Below are 22,677 nucleotides of genomic sequence, written 5' to 3' on the forward strand. Positions count from 1 at the left end.
AGATAGATAGATATTTTTTATATTGTATTGGATATTTTAGATATTGTAAAGTTGAGGACAAACACACTCTTGTATCCAGCAGGGGGCGTCTGCTCCCTTTGTGACTGTAACTTTACTAAACTTATTTAATAATAAGACATTTTATTTTTATAGCGCCTTTCCGTTGCTCATGGCACTTGTACATTCATACTTGTGTATATAAATATATTAAGAGGTCGTTGTAACTCGTAATATGCGAGTATGGATCTCTGCGGAGTGTCCTTGTTGTGACTCTGAGTACCGTTGTCATTTCCTGGTGTGGCACCGATGCCTTGGGGTGACACATTCGGTCCCAGTGGGTCCCTTCGTCGTCCTTCACGCCGTGACGTTCTGTGATTGTGTAGAAATCGCTTTGCGTGCTTTGCAGATGCTCTGTTGCCGATTTGGTTTCTCATTGTATTTTGCGCTCGTCCGGCCTCAGTGTGTGACATCCCCTGCGATATTTAGGGACACCCAGTGGCTGAACACTGAAACACATGAGACCCGGAGATTTCGGATGTGCGCATCTTAAATTGACAAATCACATTAAACACGGACACGTCAGCAGTCGGCAAACACAACCCATGGTGGAGAAAAGCCACTGTCTAAGACCAGCCCAGCTCTGCTCCCAAAGTGCCCACCTCCTCCTGGCAGTGCTAGGGCAGACTGGCATTATCTGTGTGCTATGCCTGGGACACAAGTCCTGGCAGCTTTTCCTAGCTGGGCCTCTCTTAGAGATGCAGCCTCTGTGTCTTATCTGACAAACTGATCAGTCAGAAGCCAAGTGACACCCCAGAGGTGGCTCTCTGAGGTGCCATTTAAGTCTCAAACAAAGTGCCATCACTCAAACACTGGCAACCTTGATGGACAGAACTTCACTCCAATAGTCCACCAGCAAAAGGAGATGGGCAGCTGTGCACCCAATTATCCAACAGCAAGATGTCCGTCCACTCCTGCCTTTAGAGAACCCCAGCACATCCCAAGCCTGGGCTTCCTCCATCAAGCTGACTGCTCAGCCCACCTCTGTGGAGCTGGGACCCCTAGGCACCAACGGCAGGAGCGATCAACTTCTGCTCCAAAGCGGAACTGGTGCTGGACTGGAAAATGGAAGACTGTCAAATGTCCAGGTGGAGAAAACACAAGAATACAGAAGAGCCCAGCGTCCACCGCCCTAACAACTGACCACCGGCTGAGCCAGCAGGTATAACTTCACGAGGACACCGTGGGCAAGAACCTTAAAGGTAAACCTGCAGTACCACCTGCAACCAGCAGGTGTGACCAAAGGCCAAGAAGGGGCGGAGCTCCTAAAACTGAGACAGAAGGACGCACTGAGGGGCCTTCAATGTGTGCAGAGGAAGAAGAGCTTCACCTACACCACCTGCTTGTCACCTGTGGCTTAGTAGTCAGGACAAAGCTGGCTAATGGCTGACGTATTCACATGCAGTGTCCCTGGTGGCTGCACTCCCGGTCACAGTGACAGCGATACCACAGACGCACACACACAGGAACAGCTCTAGCGGGGGGCGAGCAGATCAGCGCCATACTTGGATAGTTGAAGATTCACAACGAACTGAGGAACATCTCCATCTCCATCTTGACAATGTGAATTGAAAGATCACAATTCATAAGGCAGGCGCCTCGTTCTGTAGGAGAGGCAAAGTTCAGCTAAGCTGTCGTCATTTTACGTTTTATGTCGTCTGTTGTTATCCTTCGTCTTTATATCTCTATAACATTAAAAGCATCGCCTAATATTGTGAGGGTCCCCCTCCTGCCACCACAGCTGCTCTGGCCCATCAAGAGACCTCTGATGGCTCCCCTGAGGTATCTGACACCGAGATGTCAGCAGCACCTCCTGTAAGTCCTGTAACTTATGAGGTGGGGCCTCCATGTTTTCCAGCACATCCCATAGATTGGACTGAGATCCGGGGAATCTGGGGGTCAATCCAACACCTTGACCTCATGTTCCTCCAAGCATTCCTGAACACTTTTTACAGAGTGGCACGGCGCCATCAGAGAATACCGTGGTTATGAAGGGATGGACGTAAGTAGTCCATTGTCCATGACCTTCAAGACCCCAGGTCTCCCAGCAGAACATTGCCCTGAGCCACACCCTGACTCTGCTGGAGTGCATCTCGCTGCCGTCTCTTCACCAGGTAAATGATGCCCACCCACCTGGCTGTCTGCACGACCTAAAAGAAAACGTGATTCACCAGAGCAGGCCACCATCCTCCATTCCTCAGGGGTCCCATTGTAGACCCTTTCAGTGGTGGACAGGGGGCATCCTGCACTGTGTGTTCTGATACTTTCCTCCCATGGACACCATTAAGATTTTCAGTGATTTGTGTGGCACATGGGCATCCATGGGCTTTGGGTGTCCATGTTGTCTGGCCACTGGTTGTCCTTCATGGAGGACCACCCCACAAGAGCTGCCGTTGTGGAGATGCCCTCGTTCACTTCAAGAACGGACTGTTTGCTTGCCGCCTAATGTATGCCACCCCTTGACTGGCAACGTTGTATCGAGATCATCGATGGGATTCACTTCACCTGGCACTGGTCGGAATGTGGCGGCTGATTGGTGAGTCTCTGCACGTGCCATTCGTGTCTCTTTCTATCTTTGCACAAATCGTCTTTTATGAACCTTTTGTTATCAATACCAATTGTATTGTTTGGGTTATTTGTTGAAGTTCTGGTGCCACCTCAGAACCACAACAGAGAAAGTGAAAGCGTTTGTTGAATGGCGACTTTCACCGAGTTACGCACCCCTTTCAGAAAATGTGCAGATCTCTGGGGTCCCAGCTGGAACGTGAACTGAGGTCCCTCACTTGGCCAACATTAAGTTGGCATCCCTGGTGTCAAAAGTGACAGTGAATGAACGGAGTGACCCTACGACCCCCTACCAGCCCCTGTGCTCTCCCACTGACTGCTGGCACTTGAAGTCTTCATGGCAGCCTTGCCAACTTGGCTTCATCCAAGTAATCTATGGTCTATGCCATCCCCTGCCTGGACAATGCTGGCACCACAGTATCGGCCACTGGCATTTTACACCAAGTTGTCACCGAGATGGACATCATCTCACACTTTGGGCCACTGCCACTTAAACAGCAAGCCCCGCCCAGGCTGCTATTGCGCAAACGTCTGGCCCCTCCCAGGCCCCTGCCACTCAAACATATGGCCCCGCCCACTGCCTTCCTGCCCTGCTCATGAGGGGCTCTCTGCCCCTTTTTTAATATCAAAATCTCTCAGAAACTCAGAAATGAGCACAGGGCGCCTTTTAACACCCCTGCCTGCTTTTAAAATGATTTGGAGTTTGAAGCTCTCAGGGATCCACAGGTTTATGAGACCCCCCCACCATGTACTTCTCACCTGGGCCTTTCAGAAGCTCCAGACAGTTTAAGTCACGTGAGCCCTAATTTATGAATGGCCGCCTGGTGTCCTTAAAGGACTGAGGTGACAAGGACGACATGCAAAGGTCACCCAGGAGGCGTCCCAAATGGGGATAATAACACCAGCATTCACAAAGTGTGCACCTGGGGGCTTCACGTGACAACTTCACTGTCCGTGTCCGGAGGTCTCGGTGGGGTACTTGGGGGTCCGGCCTCTCCATCTGCCCTCCTGTCTCCTTCACTACCCCCCCTCACCAGACTGCATGTATTCTTACCCAACAGTGAACTGCATCCAGAGGATGAGGAGGACACCCCCATTAGACGAGCTGCAGCCGCCTCCCTATCAGGACGAGGACGGGTCCCCTCGGCTCTCCTGCACCCCGTCAGACTTGGGGGACGGCAAGTGTGAGCTCTCCCACTGCAGCGACAGCCCCCGGCGCTCCTACGGCAAGTGTCCCAGTGAGGGCAGCGCTGGCCACGAGACCGAGAGCTACCTCAACAAGGGCTACGAAGAAGATGTCCCCAGCGACAGCACGGCTGTCCTCAGCCCAGAGGTGAGTGACACGGGGCCTAAGTCTGTCGAGTGCCATCCTCCGGGTCGGGGGGCTTTGGGGGGTTTGTCCTTCCTCACAGTCTTGGTCCGCATTGCTCTCTTTCAGGATATGTCGGCCCGTGGATCTGCTTCTTTGCTCCCAAAATCCTTTGAGCCGGAGACAATGGCAAAGTGTGGCACTCTGGACGTTGTGCTCGACTACGACTCCCAGGAACAACGGCTCATAGTCACGGTGACAGCGGTGACAGACATCTCCCCCCTGAGTCGGCTGGGGAACACCTCCTGGCAGATCCACCTGGTCCTACTGCCCACAAAAAAGCAGCGAGCAAAGACTGGCATCCAGAGGGGGCCGAGCCCCGTCTTCATGGAGACGTTCAAGTTCAACCGAATCGAGTCCGAGATGATCGGCAACTACGCGGTCCGCTTCCGCCTTTACAGCATGCGACGCATGAAGAAGGAGAAGGTGGTGGGCGAGAAGATCTTCTACCTCACCAAGCTTAACCTGCAAGGCAAGATGTCGGTGCCCGTTATCCTGGAGCCTTGCTGCACTCTCACGGTAACTATGACAACGAGGGGTCTCCCGGTAGTCGATTGTTCAGTGAGTGTCACCGAGGTCTGTGAAAGGTAAGGTAGGGCTTTGGGGGAGAGCCGTTCACGGCCTGCTCTGACCACTGGGGGGCACCCTTGAGTACGGGCGCGGCTGTCATTCAGCGTTTCTTGTCACAGGCGGACATTCTGGTGTTGTGGTAGTAGGATGCCAGCTTTGCCAATTCAGTCTCAGTAATGGTGGCCCTGATGATGCCTCAGAAGGCTCTCGTCTGTAGGACCGGGACCTTCTCACACTTCTGGATTGTTTACCTTGTGGGAGACATGGCTGGTCTCCACCGGTGACAATGGGGGGCTTCTGTGGTGTGCATATGTGCTCAAAGCCGGACCACAAACACCTCACTGGACGTTCTCTCCTGCCATTAAAAAGATTATCCATCCCGCTATATCCTAACTACAGGGTCGCGGGTGTCTGCTGGAGCCAATCCCAGCCAGCACAGGGCGCAAGGCAGGAAACAAACCCCGGGCAGGGTGCCAGCCCACCGCAGGGCACACACACCAAGCACACACACTAGGGACAATTTAGGATCGCCAATCCGTGGCTCCTTTTCTCTTTACTGAGGCACACGCCGCCGTGTCCCTCGCTGCTGTCGTCTCCGTCTTGTTTCCACCGTGTGCCACCACCGTGTCACGTTGAAATCTGCTCTGCGACCTCCTCTTGGGCGATTTTTTCTTTCCTTCTCTAAATTCGTCAGAAAATCAAAGCCGAGGTCGAACCTGAGAGTCCAGAGGAGGACCGTCAACGGCGAGATCAAAAGAAAAGTCACACGCACGTCATCGCTGGCTCAAATCCACTTCACGGACCCCGTGAGGTGACAATCATGCCGTCACACAGTTCTGGTGCATTATGGGAAGTCCATCCTCGGTGAGCCCAGGTCACTTGAAGACACCCCTGTTCATTAAGCACTGAGGACCTGCTCAGCTTCTGTCCTACAAGATGGCGACTCTTGTGCCAATGTGGATTTGAGGGTATTACTCTGGTGGTAGGCGTCATTCTACTGCCTTGTGCCCACTTGATCTTGATCTCTGCTGCTTTGTCTCACACCTTCATTCTTGTATGGCCTACTCGCTGTGCTGCTCGTCTCAGACGGGGGGACATCTCAGTAATCAACGTAGACCACGGGGGCGCAGTGATAGCAGTAAGGAGTCCAGGCATTGCGTCCTGGGTCCTCCATACGTGGAGTTTGCATGTTCTCTCTCTGTCTGTGTGGACTTCCTCCGGGTGGTTTGGTTTTCTTCCACAGTCCAAAGACACACAAGCTAGGTGGACTGGGGATCCTAAGTTGGCCGGTGTGTGTGCTTGGGTGTGGATGTGTGCTCACTCTGTGATGGACTGGCTCCCTGTCCAGGGTTTGCTCCTGCCTTGTGGCCTTTGCTGGCTGGGATAGGCTCCAGCACCCCCCAACAACCCTGCCTGGAAAAAAAAAGAAAAAAATGACATTCCAACAGATGGAGCATCCTAAACCTTTGCAGTAATAAAATGCATTCCTACAAAATGTTTGTGATGTGCCATGTGCTGGAAAGACAAATGCAATTCCTTTATCTCAGTTATATACCATAAAAGCAGTATTAATGTGTGTCATGCGCCACCTGTTGGAATGACGAAAGTAATGAATTTTATTATTAAACGTCTCTAATGTGCCATCTGCTGGAATGACAAATGCAATGCCTATATTTCAGTTATATTCCATAAAACCAGTGGCAATGTTTGTGATGCGCCAACTGTTGGAAAGACAAATGCAGTTCTTTTATCTCAGTTATATTCTATCAAACCAGTGGCAATGTTTGTGATGCGCCAACTGTTGGAAGACAAATGCAGTTCTTTTATCTCAGTTATATTCTATCAAACCAGTGGCAATGTTTGTGATGCGCCAACTGTTGGAAAGACAAATGCAGTTCTTTTATCTCAGTTATATACCTTAAAACCAGTGGTAATGTTTGTGATGCGCCAACTGCTGGAAAGACAAATGCAGTTCTTTTATCTCAGTTATATACTATAAAAGCAGTATTAATGTGTGTGATGCACCACCTGTTGGAATGATGAAAGTAATGCATTTTATTATTAAACGTCTCTGATGCGCCATCTGCTGGAATGACAAATGCAATGCCTATATTTCAGTTATATTCCATAAAACTAGTGGCAATGTTTGTGATGCGCCATCTGTTGAAAAGATAAATGCAATTCTTTTATCTCAGTTATATACCATAAAACCAGTGGCAATGTTTGTGATGTGCCAACTGTTGGAAAGACAAATGCATTTCTTTTATCTCAGTTATATACTATAAAAGCAGTATTAATGTGTGTGATGCGCCACCTGTTGAATGACAAAAGTAATGCATTTTATTATTAAACGTCTCTGATGCGCCATCTGCTGGAATGACAAATGCAATGCCTATATCTTAGTTATATACCATAAAACCAGTGGCAATGTTTGTGATGCGCCACCTGTTGGAAAGACAAATGCAGTTCTTTTATCTCAGTTATATACCATAAAAGCAGTGTTAATGTTTGTGATGCGCCATCTGTTGGAATGACATTGACACAGCAACTGACTGGACACATAGAGAGACATGCAGACCTCTTTTATATAAAGTTTAATTACGCGGCTCTGTGTTTTTGCTCTACTGGGCTCAGCACCACTTGTCAGGTTTTGAACGTCATTTAAAAAGCAAACGTCACGCAAAAAAGAAAATGGAATAGTTAAAATTTTCAAAGCTAAAGAAGCAAAATACCATCTTGTCACCTTCTTGTAAGTGTGAACGTCACGCTGGGAGAAAGAAGCAATGGCACCCTGCCAACGTCTTCAGTTCAAATGAGGCCCTGCAGCCACAGGGGGCACTGTGACTGAGCGTGAGAACCACAGCTGGAGCCGAAATCGGCCGATGTCCTTCAGGGGTCTGTCATGAGGATGGCGACCGTGTTCTACCCTCGGGCCTCAGGGCAAAGACATTTAGACAACACGGGGTCCGCACCTCAATCCGTGGGTTCAGTTATCTGTGTTTTAAAAATATTACATCAAAGACTCCAAAAATGAAAACTTCTTAACATCAAATTAACTGTCGAGCCGTCCCCAGCATGAATGACCCCATTGTCCCCCATTTATGACGTCCCCCACTCCTGCCCCCCCCCCCTCGTTGTTGCCACACTACAGCTGCTCTCCTCACAAGTTTCATTGTGCTTAAGGAAGTCCGACCTGGCGATGCATTCGATTGTCCGCATCTCCTGAAGTGGGAAGTGAAATGTGCAGAGCAGAAAAGGCCAATCAGACAGCAGCCATAACCTCGGGGGGCCGCTCGAGTGTGGCACTGAGTGGCGTGGGGGGGCCGTTGAGCCCCGTTCAAGATGCAGTTGTTCCCTAGTAAGTGTGGGTCACACACTCACCCTGATTAAGCCCCTCCCCTTAGTACGGACCACCGATTGGATGGTGAGCTCCATCAGTCAGCCGTGCAGAGCCGCCCGTCTCGTCTCCGACACCCCCGTGGATTGACTGTATATTTAGGTTCAGGATTATCTGTGGACTTCACTCATCAGTGGGGGGCATGTATTGTAGTCGCGGGGGGGGGGGGGACTGCTGGATTACAAACTGGATGGGTGTCATCCAGCATCATAGCCCCCCAGGCAAAGCAATGCGCGGGGGTCCCTGTTTCAATAGCAAAACAGAAACATCGTGGGTTCCGGGGGTCCCCAGCCAGTGCCCGTTGTGCCCATAAGTTAAGATGGCCCTGGTCACCGGTCCAATGTGTGTGAAACGTCACACGTGGCGATGCCCATTTAGCTGGCGGGCACCTCCGCCCACTGAGAGAAGTACAGGAACACCCAGGATGAGTGAATGAGCTGAGCGTCAATTCACAAAACTCGACTCTTTGTTGTGAATTTGTGAGTTTCTTTGTTTCCTAGCCGGCCCTGCCGCTTATGTAATATTAATTATTAACTCTGAAGCCTGCATTGCGTTTGTGGTGCTGTGACAGAAATGTGCCATGTGGCGGGTGACGTCATTTGCATCACAGACCCCCAACTCTTGTCGGCCATCACCGTTAATCAGGGCACCGTGGAAACAGCTCCACAGCAGCTGGTGCAGACACAGTGCCCGTGTAGTGCCCAGTGAGGTCCCTGCCCACCCGCGTTTCTCGTGGGACCACCCTGTTTTGTGAATTCGCATTTTTATTTATTTATTTTTTTATTGAGTCATGCGTGTTAATTCACATGTCACTGTAAACGTAGCCAGTGTTAAGAGTGAATTGAGTATTTGGGCAGCGGATATCGGGCATCTGTGTAACGAGGTGATTCGCCAATCAGTACCACTCAAAACACGCGCACAAACCCCCAAAACACTCGTGTGGTCCGACGCCGTCAGCCAAGGGGACTTTCGCCAAGTGACAGACGTTTCTGTCTTTCCAATTGGATCACAAGCAGGGGAAGTGACTCAGTGAGGGTGACACAGTGACAGGAGTGGGATTTGAAGCCACAGCCTCAGGGTCTGAACTGCAAGCCTTAACCAGCATGCCACACCGGCCACTCCAAAGATGGGCACAAAATGTCCAAAACGTCCGACGTCCACAATAAACGAGTCACCTGCGGCTCCCGGGCCTTCTCAGCAGACTTGCATTACCAGAGGGAGGGGCTTGGGGCATATGACATCACTGTGGCCCCGCCTCTTAGTGGCTCCACCCACAAAATACAAGGGACATGAGAACATTTTAAACACAATTACAGCACTCCAAATGTCACCAGCAGAAATAACTTAAGACATGAAACCTAAGAACTCCAAATGAGCAAACCTGACAGCAAATCACCAAGTCGTCCCACTCAAACCATCATACAGCAAGACCACCTGCCACCCCTCCGCCCCGTGGAAACATCCTGGGCCTTCATTGCAGAGTCAGGCCAAGGCCCAGCACTCCCCAGTGGGAGAGGGGAACCTCATGAAGCCCCCCGGCCCCACGACATTTGTTTAGGGCTAATAGATTAGTCCTGAGCTCTCGAAATGCCAGCGGACCCCAAAGAATAATCTGGTAATCAGGGCCTACTGGTCTGGCGCTTAGACGACACTTCCAGTTAATTCCGGCGAATTGAACGGTGGTCCCCAACTCCTCAAGAACGTCCTTCTCGACACACACATTCCACGGCTTTGTCACGTGTGCTCATGAAAAGCGCTGCATTTTTAATGGTAACAGATGGCACTAATCACCTAATAAAGGGCATTTCAATCGAACATAAATGAGAGGAAGTAAAGGCCTGCAGAGGAGGCGCTAATCCCATTGATGGTCTGACTGCGGGGGTCTCAACGTCACATCCTGGGAGGCCAGCGTGCCCCCTTCACAGCTCTTCATGGAGTTTGTCCTTCATTTATCTGATTTGTTTCAGCTCTCATTTTGCCACCCTACTGAGGGCAGACCCCCGGAATGACTCATGGACTTGACTGGGATTAGCCCCCTCTGCATTGTTCCTTTTATTCCAGTTTGCCTTTTCCTTTGTAAAGCTTCAGTGTGTCCCATGTGACTCCAGCTTGGCTCCTTTCACTGTCGGGCAATCAAGAAGGAGATGCCATTGAGGGTCTTTCAGTGTGCCTGGCCTGGCTGCTGAAATTAAGCTGTCAAGAAGCAGAGGATGGCACATCGTGTGTGTGGGAGCTTTGATGGAGCACTGGTGTCCACACTAGGAGCCCCCATGGCTCACAAGTTCTGCAAGGACCATTGATGCTGCGCCAATGTGATTCCTGTACATTGATCCTGGCTGTGCTACCCACCTAAGGCCAGTTAGAGATCGAAGTAATCAACATAGACCTCAGCGTTAATGTTTGCAGTGCACCACTCTATTTACGTATGTCTCTGATATAAGCCATTTGGTATGGGATTCGAAAAAGAATGTGTTAATGTTTGGGATGCACCATCTGTTGGAATGGAAAAATGCAGTGGATTTTGTGACACCATCTGTTGGAATGAAGAATGCAGTGCATTCATCACTTCTAATGTTTGTGATGCACCATCTGTTGGAGAGACAAATGTAATACATTTTACTACCATATGCATTATAAAATACATTCCAATAGGTGGCACACTGTGAATGTTAACGCTGAGGTCTATGATGATTACTTCGATGTCAACTTGTCTTAGATGAGTAGCACAACTGGTAATGGAACTAAATCCATGAAGCCCAGTTTGCGGTGGCAGAACTTACAAATGAGTCATTCATTTTTGAGCTGGCAGAGACCTCGCAGTCGGACGGACGCACAGACACTTACCCTTTGATTGAGGTGGATATTATTTTCTTTTTGTTTGTTTTCTTATGGTGACACCTGGTGGTTCCAATGCCATACTGTCTCCCTTGTTTTTATTTTGTACCCACAGGGATGCGATTCCCAAATGAGCACGTCGGAGATGTCCTGCAGTGAAAGCACCTCATCATGCCAGTCGCTGGCACACGGTGCCACGCCGGAGATCCTTGTCGGACTCATCTACAATGCCACCACTGGCAGACTCTCAGTAGAAGTCATTAAAGGAAGCCACTTCAAAAACTTGGCAGCGAACCGCCCACCCAGTAAGTGGATAATGACAAACTCCGTTTCTTTTCTCCTATTTTTATAAAAGCTTGTCTTTGTTCTGCTTCAGTCTGTGAGCTACAAGTGACAGGGGGCTTTGTAGAAGTGGCACTGAGGAGGCCACCTGCCTTATAATGGCGGGTCTTAAGATCAGAACACCGCAGGGGGAGCGCGTGTGTGTCTTTCCTGTGCACGTTTATAGAATCTGTGACCCCCCACCTGGTTACAGAGGGGTGACGTGCCACAGCTGTGCCCGATGCCTGCTTACTGTCACTCTGTCTAAGGAACTGTGCCCACTATCTGCTCAGTTGCAGATAGCACTGTGGCCCTTGGATGCAGGGTGAGTGGTCAGCTCTCCCCATGTGGCCCACCGGCCCACTACAGTACTCTACAAAGGTGCAGCCCACCCTGTGGCTGCTGACAAACTCTAAAGACGATGCTGAAGTTGCCCATTTCAGACCCCCAGCCACAGTCCTGCCATCGCACTGCCACCTTCGCTCCTGCACAGTTCAGACCCCCTTCACTTTGTGGTGTTGTCAGTTTAATTTGAAGCAGATGCTTTCATTTGCCATTTTTGCCCATCAATCTGCACCCCATTACCCCATAATGACAAACTGAGGACAAAATATCAGAACCTGCCATCTCTCATCCCAAGGAGTATTTGGACCCTTCATTCAGTGCTCTGTGGAAGCCCCTTTGGTGGCAATTCCAGTTTTGAATCTTCTTGGGTCCGAGTCTCTTCAAGCTTGGCACACCTGAATTTGGGCAATGTCTCCCATTCTTGCAGGCAGATCTTGTCAGGCTCCGTTACATCGGATGTTCTAAGGGGTGTAAGTCTGGGCTTTGGCTGGACCACCCAAGGACTCTCAGAGACCCCCTCAGCGCTGTCTGAGGTGGCGTGCACTCTGGTCATGACCTCTCTGTATCACTTCTGACTGACCTCCCTGAGCCCACAGCATGAAGATGTCACCGCCGTGTGTCACTGTAGGGGTGGCATCAGGCGGGTGATCAGTTTGGAGGTCGGTGACCCCTCTGATGTGTTTCCTCAGCTCTCAGACTCCTTCAGATGGCAAACTGCAGTGGGCTGATTGACGGAGGGCTGCTGAGGTGGTCCACGTTCTGACACTTCTGAAGATCGGTGACAGTGACTGTTGGGTTCTTGGTCACCTCCCTAACCAAATCCCAGTTTGGCTAAAAAGCCAACTCTAGGAAGAGTCCTGGTGGCTCCAAACGTCTTGAGGTCATGTGACTTCTGGGGACGCTCCAAGCTTTCCAAGTGGTTTGTCCCCTGGCCTGACCACAATTTGACCACGGGGGTCCACAGGGAGTTCCATGGGCACCATGGCTTGTTTTTTGTCCTGCCATGCAGTGTGAATTGTGGACCTTCTGCAGGCGGGTCAGCGTCTGCCTTTCTAAGTGACGTCCAGTGGGCACCCTTGGCCACCGGTGGACTCCGGTCGAGTTCTAGAAACATCTCCAGGAAGGCGAGAGTTCAGTTTGGGGATTTCTAAAGAACTTTCTGCTCACACGTCCTCACTTTGTCATTCTGGGTATTTGAGTGCAGATGGATGGGCAAACGTGGCAAATGTACCAAATGTGAAACGCACAACCAAAGTGGGGTTCTGAAGACTTTCTGAATCCACAGCCGTTTTCATGGCCTGGGGGTCTCCTCTGAGGTGCCAACATGGACTGCAGATTTGATCCGAATGACGACTGGAGTGAAATCCTCAAGCAGTGGGCAGGCTCTGAAACGCAGGGTGGTCGCCCGCTAGGTGGGTGGGTGGTCGCCCATCGGCCTGAGTGTCTGGTGTGAGAGCTGAGCTGGGGGACACGTGAGGGGGACTGGATGCACCTCGTGCTCGAGGGGACTCTGAATGTCCAGGAAGTAAGAAAACGAAGCAGCGGCGGACCCCCAAAGCAGAAGCTGCGATTGTTTCAGAGTTTGTGTTTTCTTCTCCTTGACCGAGGTCTGAGATGGCAGCCGTCACCCTTGGGCCACTGCTGGAGCCCAGTGCCACTCGAGGTCAAAGCTTTATGAGTTGGGGTTTGGGTTGAGCATCTTCACTGAGTCAGGTGGGCACGTCCACTTATGGATGGCCATACGCATGTCGTGACTCAGCCCAGAGAGGCAAAGGCCAAAAAAAGGGAAAGGGGATCTGACAGCACCCTGGCCCAAAAAACCAAATAAAGAAAAATGCAACAAAACCTGAGAATCCCAGAAAGCTACAAGATACAAATTACAATCAGCTCAAGAACAGCAAACCAAAAATACAAAAGTCCAAACTCAGCGCAAGAAAGATGTGACCAGCAGGGGGCGCTGCAGCACCCCACACCTCAGACACCCCCACGCAAACACAAGTCCCGGGCTCAGAGCAGTCGTTTAGTAACAATGACACCTTAACAAGGCCACAGGTGAGCTTTGTCCTCCTCATCACCCGACATCTCGGACCCTGGAGGGCTTCTGGGGTTAGGACCTGCTCCGACGGACACACTTCCGGCTCATATAAAGTCCCAAAAACCGAGGAGTGCCGCTTCTAGTGGCAGCCCCTGGCAACACCCAGGAATCCCAATAGGGCTGCTCTATGGCACTACAACTCCCAGCATGCCCTGCAGGTGTCCACTGTTGGCGCTGACTCCAGGGTTGCTGCCACCTAGCAGTTTGGGGGAGCATGTGCACTGTAACTTGGACAACGCAGCAAGCCGGGTAATCTAGTCCTGACGGGATGTCAGTGTACCCACTCTTCAGATGCCATCCCATGCCCAGATCCTTGTGTAGGCCCACTTTTCATGCCTGTTTGCCAACTGGGTGTCGGAAGGAAGTTCATTCTGACAGAGATGCCAGTCAGTGCCTGCCGTCCATTAGAAAGCAAAAAGGCAACCCAATAAAACAAAAGCAAACCTGCAAAATGAAGAGAGTGGCGACGACAACCAAAAAGCAAAGGGACAAAAAGAGAACATAAAGGGAGTCGAGGAGCAGAGCCAGGGGAGCGAAGGACTGAGCAGGGGGGAGCTGAGGCCTCCCGTGTCCCACCTGACAAACACTGCAAGGGGGGGAGTGGAGGACAAGTGAGGGTCTGGGGGAGAAACGAGCAGATTTACAAAAAAAATAAAAGACAATAAAAGAACAGAATCTCAGCAATCAAAGTTCAGGATACGGCTTTGTGGAAATGAATTTGTCAAACGTCTTCTGTCACCTCTGAGCAGACGGTGACGATCACACGGCTCAGAAGAGGACGTCTGGTGCTTCACCTGAGATCCCGAAGTCCAAAAGGGCCCCACCCTAAACTCAAGAAGCAGGCTTCAGGCCTGCACAGAAAAGTCAGACGAGGGGAGCGCGGATCTGTAACACCGCTGGCCCCCCGAGGCCAAAGCAGAGCTTCTTAATGATGGTGGAGATTTAGGAACACATCTGAGATGGCCAAGCAAAGTAAGAAGAGCGAGTCACCAGCAAGAACACCTGGGGAGCCTTTGTAGTGATCTGAGGACCAAAGACGTGTGCCCACCTCTGCTGGGTGAATCCTCCTGCGGTGGCACATCACACCAGACACTTGCAGTGGTCCAGCTGGGACCAGTGGTTGTGCTGCACGCTCTGATCTCGCAGATGTGGCATCACATGAAACTGCCAGACGGAGAGGTGGTCACCCAAAAAGTGGAGCTGCAGTTTTCACCCCTACGGTGGTCCCACCCGTCCTGTGTCACACTGAGGACCCCTATTCCCACCCCGATGTCATACTGAGTCTCCACCCCACATGTACAGAATATGACATGAAACTCCTGGATTGGCCCCCATGTCACTCAAGGACACTTCAGGTGACCACGAAGCCGAGCTGCGTGGGCTGCACTTTGCCCTTGGTGGTCCCCCTATTTGTAACTTGTAGAGTTCTCTTCAGTGCTGTTGACAACTGGCACCCCTGGTGTCAAGAAGCTTTCACCACTTTAGCTTGTAGAATGCCCGGGATGCCATCGCCTGTCCACTGTCCATAAAGCTTTGACCTCAAAGTGAGCCTTGAAGACGTGTGGCGCTGTTCTGCCCTCATCGACCCGCCGCTTCTCTCCTTCTGTGTTTACCTGAACTCTTTCTCTCCAAGTGACGCTGCTTGGCCTGAAGGTGGGGACCTTGTGGTGACGTTGACCTTTGACATTGTCTCTCTCTCTCTCTCTCTCTCTGTCTCTCTCTGTCTCTCGCCCACCTCCTGACCTTCTGATCATATTGTTTCATTTATTGCTTCCCTCCCCTTGTGGTCAGATGGGCTGTTCTGTTGTCTTAAGCACTTGATAGGCGGACAGGTTTATATCATCCGAGGTGAGTCTCCGCCTGAACGTCACTGAACGTCACTGAACGTCACTGCCTCTGCTCTGCTGCTGCTGCTGCTGCTGTCTCGCTGCTGCTTCAATGGGCTTAATGCAGAACGCTGTCTGCCATTAAAGTTCAGCCACCTCCTCTGTAGTCCCTGTACCCTCTGAAGTGGGCATATGTGAGGTGGGGGGGCAAACAGAATAATGGGGGACACTGCAGTGGGTACAGGGACAGAGGACACTAATGTAGAGGGAGGAGCTGCACTCTCTCTTCTTGGACCCTAGAGGGCACATTCAGGGTGCCAACATTTATGGTGGTATGGGCACAACTGGCATAATGAAAAGAAAGGCATCCTGCAAAGTTCTGTCTGGAGACCCCCAAATGTGTGCACCAATCCCACCACTTGCACCCAGTGACATAGCATTTGATCCACACGTCTTAATCCACTGAGCTTATTGGAGTTCTTTCCATTACAACCTATGCTACCCGTCTAAGATGGGCAGAACTCTAAATAATCAGCATAGACCTCAGTTTTAATGTTTGCACTGCTCCATCTATTAGGGTGTATTTTGTAATGCATGTAGCCATGAAATGCATTCCATTTTTCATTCCAACAGATGGCACAACACAAACATTAGCTCTGCTTTGATGAATCCCATACCAAAAGGCATGTCAAAGACATGTGCATTGCATTTGTCATTCCAACAGATGGTGCATCACAAACATTTGTAGCAATAAAATGCATTATTCCAAATGTTTGTGATGCGCCATCTGTTGGAATGCATTTTTATCATTCCAACAGATGGTATATCACAAACATTTGTAGTGATAAAATGTATTGCTACAACTGCTTGTGATGCATCATCTGTTGGAATGATAAATGCAGTGCATTTTATTACTACAGCTGTTTGTGATGCGCCATCTGTTGGAATAACAAATACAGAGTAACTGAGCAAACACACAGGCACTTATCCTTCATTAAGGTGAATTTATTCAAGGCAACTTACAACATTTGAGACACAACTGGTGCATTTGTTTTGTTGTTTTCAGTTGGCACACATGCTAGTGAAGTGACCCAGTGTCACATCAGACACATCAAGGTCTGACATCCAAAGCCGTAACTGCTATGCCCCACATTATACTGAGACATTTGAAAGCCAGCTGGCATGCCAGTGATTGGACTGCGTGCTATTTAGGTGAATTTCTTTGCATTTCACCCAGAAGGTGGAACTGAGCCACTCTGCTGCCTCCTGGACCCCCGGACCACTGGGGTTCATCCAGGATTGATGCAGAGGTGTGAAGTCAAATCAGCAGCCATTTCATTTTATGTTTCATGCCTTTGCGTGGGTTAAAGTCTGTGCCAATCTAACAAGCGGACCCTCACCACGGCCCTATTCATTCATCAGGCCATTTTTGTGGGGTCTTCTCAGATCAAAGAACTTTGTTTAGCTCTTCCTCTGGACCCTGGGCTCCTCGCCCAATTCAAGAAGAAGAGAGTGCTGCTCATAGATGTGCCCGCCCATCTCCATCCCACGTGCTGCCACCCCTTCACCCTGCCATTTAGTTCCTTGCACCTGCAGCCTCTCCATGCCCTCTGTGTCCATGGCGTGTTTGTAGAAAAGACCGCTGAAGCCCACCGAGTAGGACAGATGCTCACTCGGCATGCATGTGCTCACACATGGGGGTCACTTTATACGCTGTGAACGAGGTGGGTTTGGGTTGAGGGGATCCGGACAAAGAGAACGGAGCAGCTTGAGACAAGGACATCAATGGCTGCTTCTGATCCAGGGTTGGGTGGGCTGTAAAGGGTACGTGTCCTGCTCTGCTGGGCACTATGGATGGAGTGTGGGCTCCTGTGCCAGCCTTGACAGAAAAATGCCAAGCCCATTTCCTCCATTGAGCAGGCTGATGTTGGAGGTGAGGACGTGGAAGCGCTTCTCTGAATTCTCCATTTTGGTGGGCTGTCCCCTTATGTTAAAATCCCAAAGCCATCTGGGCACAGCGGGCATTGTCTTCATTTGCCCCTGCTGTACTGCACGGCGCCTCCTGCTGGTGGCACTGTGTGTCTGCTCTTGAAGAAGTCACCGTTGATTTTTAGTGACCCCAGAATGAGCCACTCCTTCACAGTGGCGCCACCTGCTGCCAGCCTGAGGGACTTGTGGTTCAGTGTCCCATTGTGATGGAGGAGCGCCTCCTGCTGGCCCGGTGCCGGCCCTGTGCTTCTCTTCTCTTGAGATGAGACTGCAGGCTGGCAACACGGCTTGGCACAATAGAAAACAGAGATCTCACAGCGCATGGGCTGGCACAGGTTGCTGCTCCTGTTGACCCCTGGACCCAAACAATGGGTGGGCTCACTAGGCAATGCCAGGGTGTCCTGCTCAGCCCACCTCCATTACACCCTGGCACTTTTTGAATCTGCTCAGTGACCTGCCATGCTGCGCGTGTGCCCGCCTGCCCACTTGCCTGCCTGTCTATTGAACTCTCCTCTCTCTCCTAGATACCTACGTGAAGCTCACCCTGCTGAACTCCATGGGGCAGGAGATGTCCAAGTGCAAGACGTCGGTGCGGCGCGGCCAGCCCAACCCCGTCTACAAGGAGACGTTCATCTTCCAGGTGGCGCTCTTCCAGCTGTCGGACGTGACTCTCATTCTCTCCGTGTACAACAAGCGCAGCATGAAGCGCAAGGAGATGATTGGCTGGATCTCGCTGGGCCTCAACAGCTCGGGCGAGGAGGAGCTCGGCCACTGGACCGAGATGAAGGAGTCAAAAGGGCAGCAAGTATGCAGGTGGCACACACTGTTGGAGTCCTAGGGCGTGGACTGGGGGGGGGCGCCACCTGCTGGCCTTTTGTGTATGCGTGTTTAGGGCACAACGACCGTGATCCAAAGAAACAATGGCTGCCGGACGACGGCTCCTTAGGCGGGTCAAGGGCGTGGGAGCCACCCGCCAATAGAGGAGCCCTAGTCTGTCCTGTCGAAAGTGGCAGCCTGTGCCCCTTCGTGAGGCCGCGCTCGACGCCGTTATCTCTGCTGTGGGTATCCCGGGGCACAGCTCGGGGCGCTTTTATCTGATAGATTCAGCAGTTGGCGGAGGGGTCCGGGGTTGCACCCTCGTTAATGGCAGTTGGAGGTTTGCTTCCACTCATTCTCTGGGCAGTTGAACCACAAATGGGAGCGGGTAACAAAAAAAAAAAATCAAAACATAACCTCTGCGGTTTGCCAGCTTCCTCACCCCTGTGCCCCTTGACCAGCTCGCGCTGCTGGTGCCACGTCCTGCCAGCATACGCCTGGGTGACCAACAAGATCAACTCACCCTTATGAGTAGCACAACAAAAGGGGCGGGGCTGACACTTGGGAATGGGGAGGGGCAGCCCCAGTCTAATAGGCACCCTAAAGGGGGCGGGGCACACCAGTCAAATGAGGGAAGGGCGGCACCAGTCTAACTGACCCCCCCGATGGGGAAGGGGTACCCCCAATTTAATGGGGGGAGAGGGCAGCCTCATTCTAATCCACACCCTAATGAGGGGCGGGGCATCACCAGTCTAATCGACACCTTAATGGGGGCGGGGCATCACCACTTTAACAGGCACAGCATGAAGAGCAAGGAGCACAAGACCCCCCAGTCTCTTATCAGAAGAGCCACAAAGACCATCACGGCCCCCCAGTGTAAGTCTCCACTGTCTTCATGTTGATTTATAAAGCGCCTTTCTCAGAGGACCTGACTTTGGCTAACAGAGTTTCAGTGAACACCCCTGAGAGGCGCCGTACCGAGCACTGAGGACCACCGAGCGCAGGACATCTTCATAATGAAGCAGACCTCAAAGTCTCGATATGATATAGCGCCTTTCACCATGCACCTCACCTAAATGAGAACGCAGCTCAAGGCCATCGACAAGTCATCATTTATATTGCGCATTTCACGGTGACACTTCCCAAGCACAGCAGGTCACAGTGCAGACTCGCTCGTCATCGACTCCTGTGCTGTATTGCGCCTTTCACGTCTCATTCACAAGGTCAGATATCAACGAGAGGGTCTGTCTGCTGTCTACGTTACGAAGCCTCTTTGGAAGATTTAGAACACAAATGAGATGACCGCACAGGTCAGTGGGCATCACAGCCCCTCACAGCGGGCCCATCATTGAGTACCACGAGGGGCAGACAGAAGCCAACAGCACCGGTGACAGGAGAGCTAAAACTCTAAAAAGTCTCTGTTGTGGCCGACGGACCCCCCAAGGTCGTCCCGCTGTGATGACAGGGAGGGCACCTTGTGGATGTCTGTGTGGTGGTCTGAGGTTTGCATTTTAGAAGATGTGTGTCCCTCGGGTCTGGGGACAAAACCTGACGATTGCTGTGATGTCCTGAAAGCTCATGGGGGCGCTGCCATCGGCTTCTGGGTCAAGTGCAGATGTTTGTGGTGGGCCGTGGCTGCCTCTCCTGGTGGGTGGGCTGTTTGCAGAGTGGCTGGTAGAGAGCAGGCAGTGTGGTGGTCCGTAGGACTTTAGGGATCTTCAGACCTCCACTTGAAGTGGATGGGACAGGCGAGCTTTGTTGGGGGGCCAGGCTGACCTCATCCAGATGTTTCTAAGTTTCCAGATGATTCTGAGGTAGGGACCTGCTGTGTCAGAAATCAAAGATGTGGTCTGTAAGGGTGTGGTGTCCAGAGGGGCCACCCGAGAGGCAGTGAGGCTGACCCACACCTGCTTGTGCTTTGCAGACATTGTGAAAGGATGTGAGACCCCCAAAAGACCCTCAGAGCAGGCCAGGAACAGAAGAGGTTCACCCCAAGGCAGCCAGACCTTCACTGCCACTTGCAGGCTTCGGCCTAAGTGGGCCCCAGAAATGGGGAGGTGGCTTTAGAAAGACTCAAAGGGGTACACTGAAGTCCCAAACTTAACAAGGGAGAGGAGCGGTGACAACGCCGGCGGGTGAAGTCACTCAACTGTAATGTTTAGAAAGTGAGAGGACCCCTAGCTGTAACACAGCAGCCCCAAGAAATGACCACCAAGGTGACAGGTGACATTTATGTGGAGGCCATGACAGTTGGGACACGGGCACAAGGTAACCCACAAGCTGGTGTGTTCTGACCATTGTGTGTGACAATCAATAACAATCGGACCCCCCTGCCCGGGAACACGTTGGTGAAGCGAGTGATGAGGGACACCTTCATATAGCGCCTTTCACAGAAAGCCCGCAGAATGCTTTACTTAAAGGGCCAATGATTTGTTGTACAGGAGTAGGCGTGACTGGGTACTTGAGACGAGGAGGGTGCCATCTACCAGGCAGAATGGGCATTACAGTCATAAAGGAGGGCGGAGAACACAGAATCACCACAGACTCCCCCCCCCCCCCCACCCCCCCCATATGACTGGGCCTGCCTGGTTTAGCAGCATAGACTTTGAGTTGGCATCTAATTGGCCCTGACTAATAAAAGGCATTTTCAAGTGTAATGGGGAGGGCAGCTTGATGGGCACAGCAATTAGCACACAGGCACAAGTAATACAGAGAAGAGCAGCTGCCAACCTGAGTGGGCATGTAACTGTTCTGCCACAAGTTGAAAAGTGACAGGACACATAGCTGAAAGAAATGTGAGCAGGAAAAGGCAAACATAGTCAAGGGCAGACAGACTGGCAATCTGTGCCACACAACCCAACACAAGTCACAAAAAGTCTGAACATCTCTTAGGATGGCAAACAAAGGTTTATGGCTCTGTCATCTAAAATGTTAGACGTGACGTCAATGACATCTTGTGTCCTACTAACAGGAACCCACAATGTCACATAGGGAAGTGCCTGCCCTTCTCTCCTGGCACTATACGGGCAGGCAGATGAAAGGCTGGGCACATTCTGCATTTAATTAGGTACTGGGCACAGGTATAGCTTGCTGCCAGTCTGATTGACTGATAGGAGAAGGGAGATGGGGGAGAGCCTCAGACGGATAGTCAGATGAGGCGCCCAAAGTGCCAGGGTGAGTTGGCATAAAAGAAGAACAGGCAGGAAAAGCCTGAAGTCAGAGGAGGAGCTCATGCTGACGGGGTCCTTGTTGAGACCACCAGTGTTATTACTGGGCCTCCTCCTGTAACTCTGGGAACATAAAGCAGAGCTCAATGACATCTGTGGTCTGACCTGAAGGAGAACCAATCGCCATACATGGGCAACGTTAGCATCTCATGGGCGAAGGCTTCACACGAGTAGGCATTTCAAGTCCAGCCCAGATGTAGTCAGCTGTTGATTATTTTATATAGCGCCTTCCATGGTGTCTGCTGCCACTTCTGTTTCAACCAGTGATGGATTCATTCGCCACCTTTGCTTTCATAACACAACCCCAGACTGGCACCCACTGCCAACCTTTCCCTCCCGCGGCCGATTCTCCCTCAAGCGCCTGAAAATTACGCAAATCTCGAAACGCTGACTCCTGCAGGTCCACCTCTGCGTCCATCCAGTGCTATGTCACCGTGAGGAAGACCAAGCAGTGGGTCGAGACGATTCGTCACTCGTCACTTTACACCACACGCTAACAAAACACTCCAGAGTGAGAGTCAGGTGGTCCTTCATATAGTAAGTGTTCGAGCCGCACACTCCGAAAGGTTAAAGCTCAGTTTTTATATTATATAGCGCCTTTCACCAGACCCTCAGTCCATCGGTTTGTATATTCAATAGCGCCTTTCACAATGTGTGATGACCCTTTATGAAACAAAGGAGGGCGCACTTCAGTGACCGTCACCACAGACACTGGTGCTGGGACCAGCGTGCCACTTCATATAGCGCCTTTCACATTGACCTTATCACAAGGCACTCATCCGGGACTGCAGTCTACTCAGTCGACGTCCACTTCTCTGTCTCGACACTCACCCAGGCCAGGGCTGTAGTGAAGCTGGAGCCGATCCCAGCAAGCACCGGGTGCAAGGCAGGAACAGTCCATGGATAGGGTGCCAGCCCATTGCAGGGGCACACACACATACACGGGGGCCAAGTCAACATCACCAGTCCTCCTGACCTGCATGTCTCTGGACTGTGGGAGGAAACACACTTGGACACAGGGAGCACCCTGGTCACCACTATGCCACCATGCCACCCACGCCGGCACTCTGTAAATGGAAGGTGATTATAATACCTGATTCCCTGAAGCTCCTGCCCACTGCACAAATCCTGAAAGGCCCAACAAACGCCCTCTTGAGAAGTCGACATCAGAGGCATAATGAAGACTGGCACGTGCCCTGTAGGGGGCACTGCCACACACACTGCCACACACAGGTGGTCGGGCTGTGGGGGTACGGGGGCTGTAG

General features: G+C 51.4%; 1 protein-coding gene across 3 annotated transcripts in view; it reads left to right on the forward strand.

Annotated features, from left to right (window-relative positions):
• The window catches only part of LOC114647694 (synaptotagmin-14-like), a 77,358-nt gene extending 58,316 nt beyond the window's left edge, over window positions 1-19,042 (forward strand). Inside the window, exons 5-9 of one of the 3 annotated variants that reach the window (XM_051925442.1) lie at window positions 3,684-3,955; window positions 4,061-4,510; window positions 10,909-11,098; window positions 15,346-15,402; window positions 17,894-19,039. In XM_051925442.1, coding sequence (XP_051781402.1) covers window positions 3,684-3,955; window positions 4,061-4,510; window positions 10,909-11,098; window positions 15,346-15,402; window positions 17,894-18,207 — 1,283 coding nt within the window. In that variant the 3' untranslated portion in view covers window positions 18,208-19,039. Of the gene's footprint in view, window positions 1-3,683; window positions 3,956-4,060; window positions 4,511-10,908; window positions 11,099-15,345; window positions 15,403-17,893 lie in introns of all 3 variants that reach the window. The other 2 variants (XM_051925440.1, XM_051925441.1) reach the window with 2 other exon arrangements.
• Window positions 19,043-22,677: the final 3,635 nt, after the last annotated feature.

The sequence above is a fragment of the Erpetoichthys calabaricus genome, chromosome 3, assembly GCF_900747795.2.
Source record: "Erpetoichthys calabaricus chromosome 3, fErpCal1.3, whole genome shotgun sequence".
Lineage (NCBI taxonomy): Eukaryota > Metazoa > Chordata > Cladistia > Polypteriformes > Polypteridae > Erpetoichthys > Erpetoichthys calabaricus.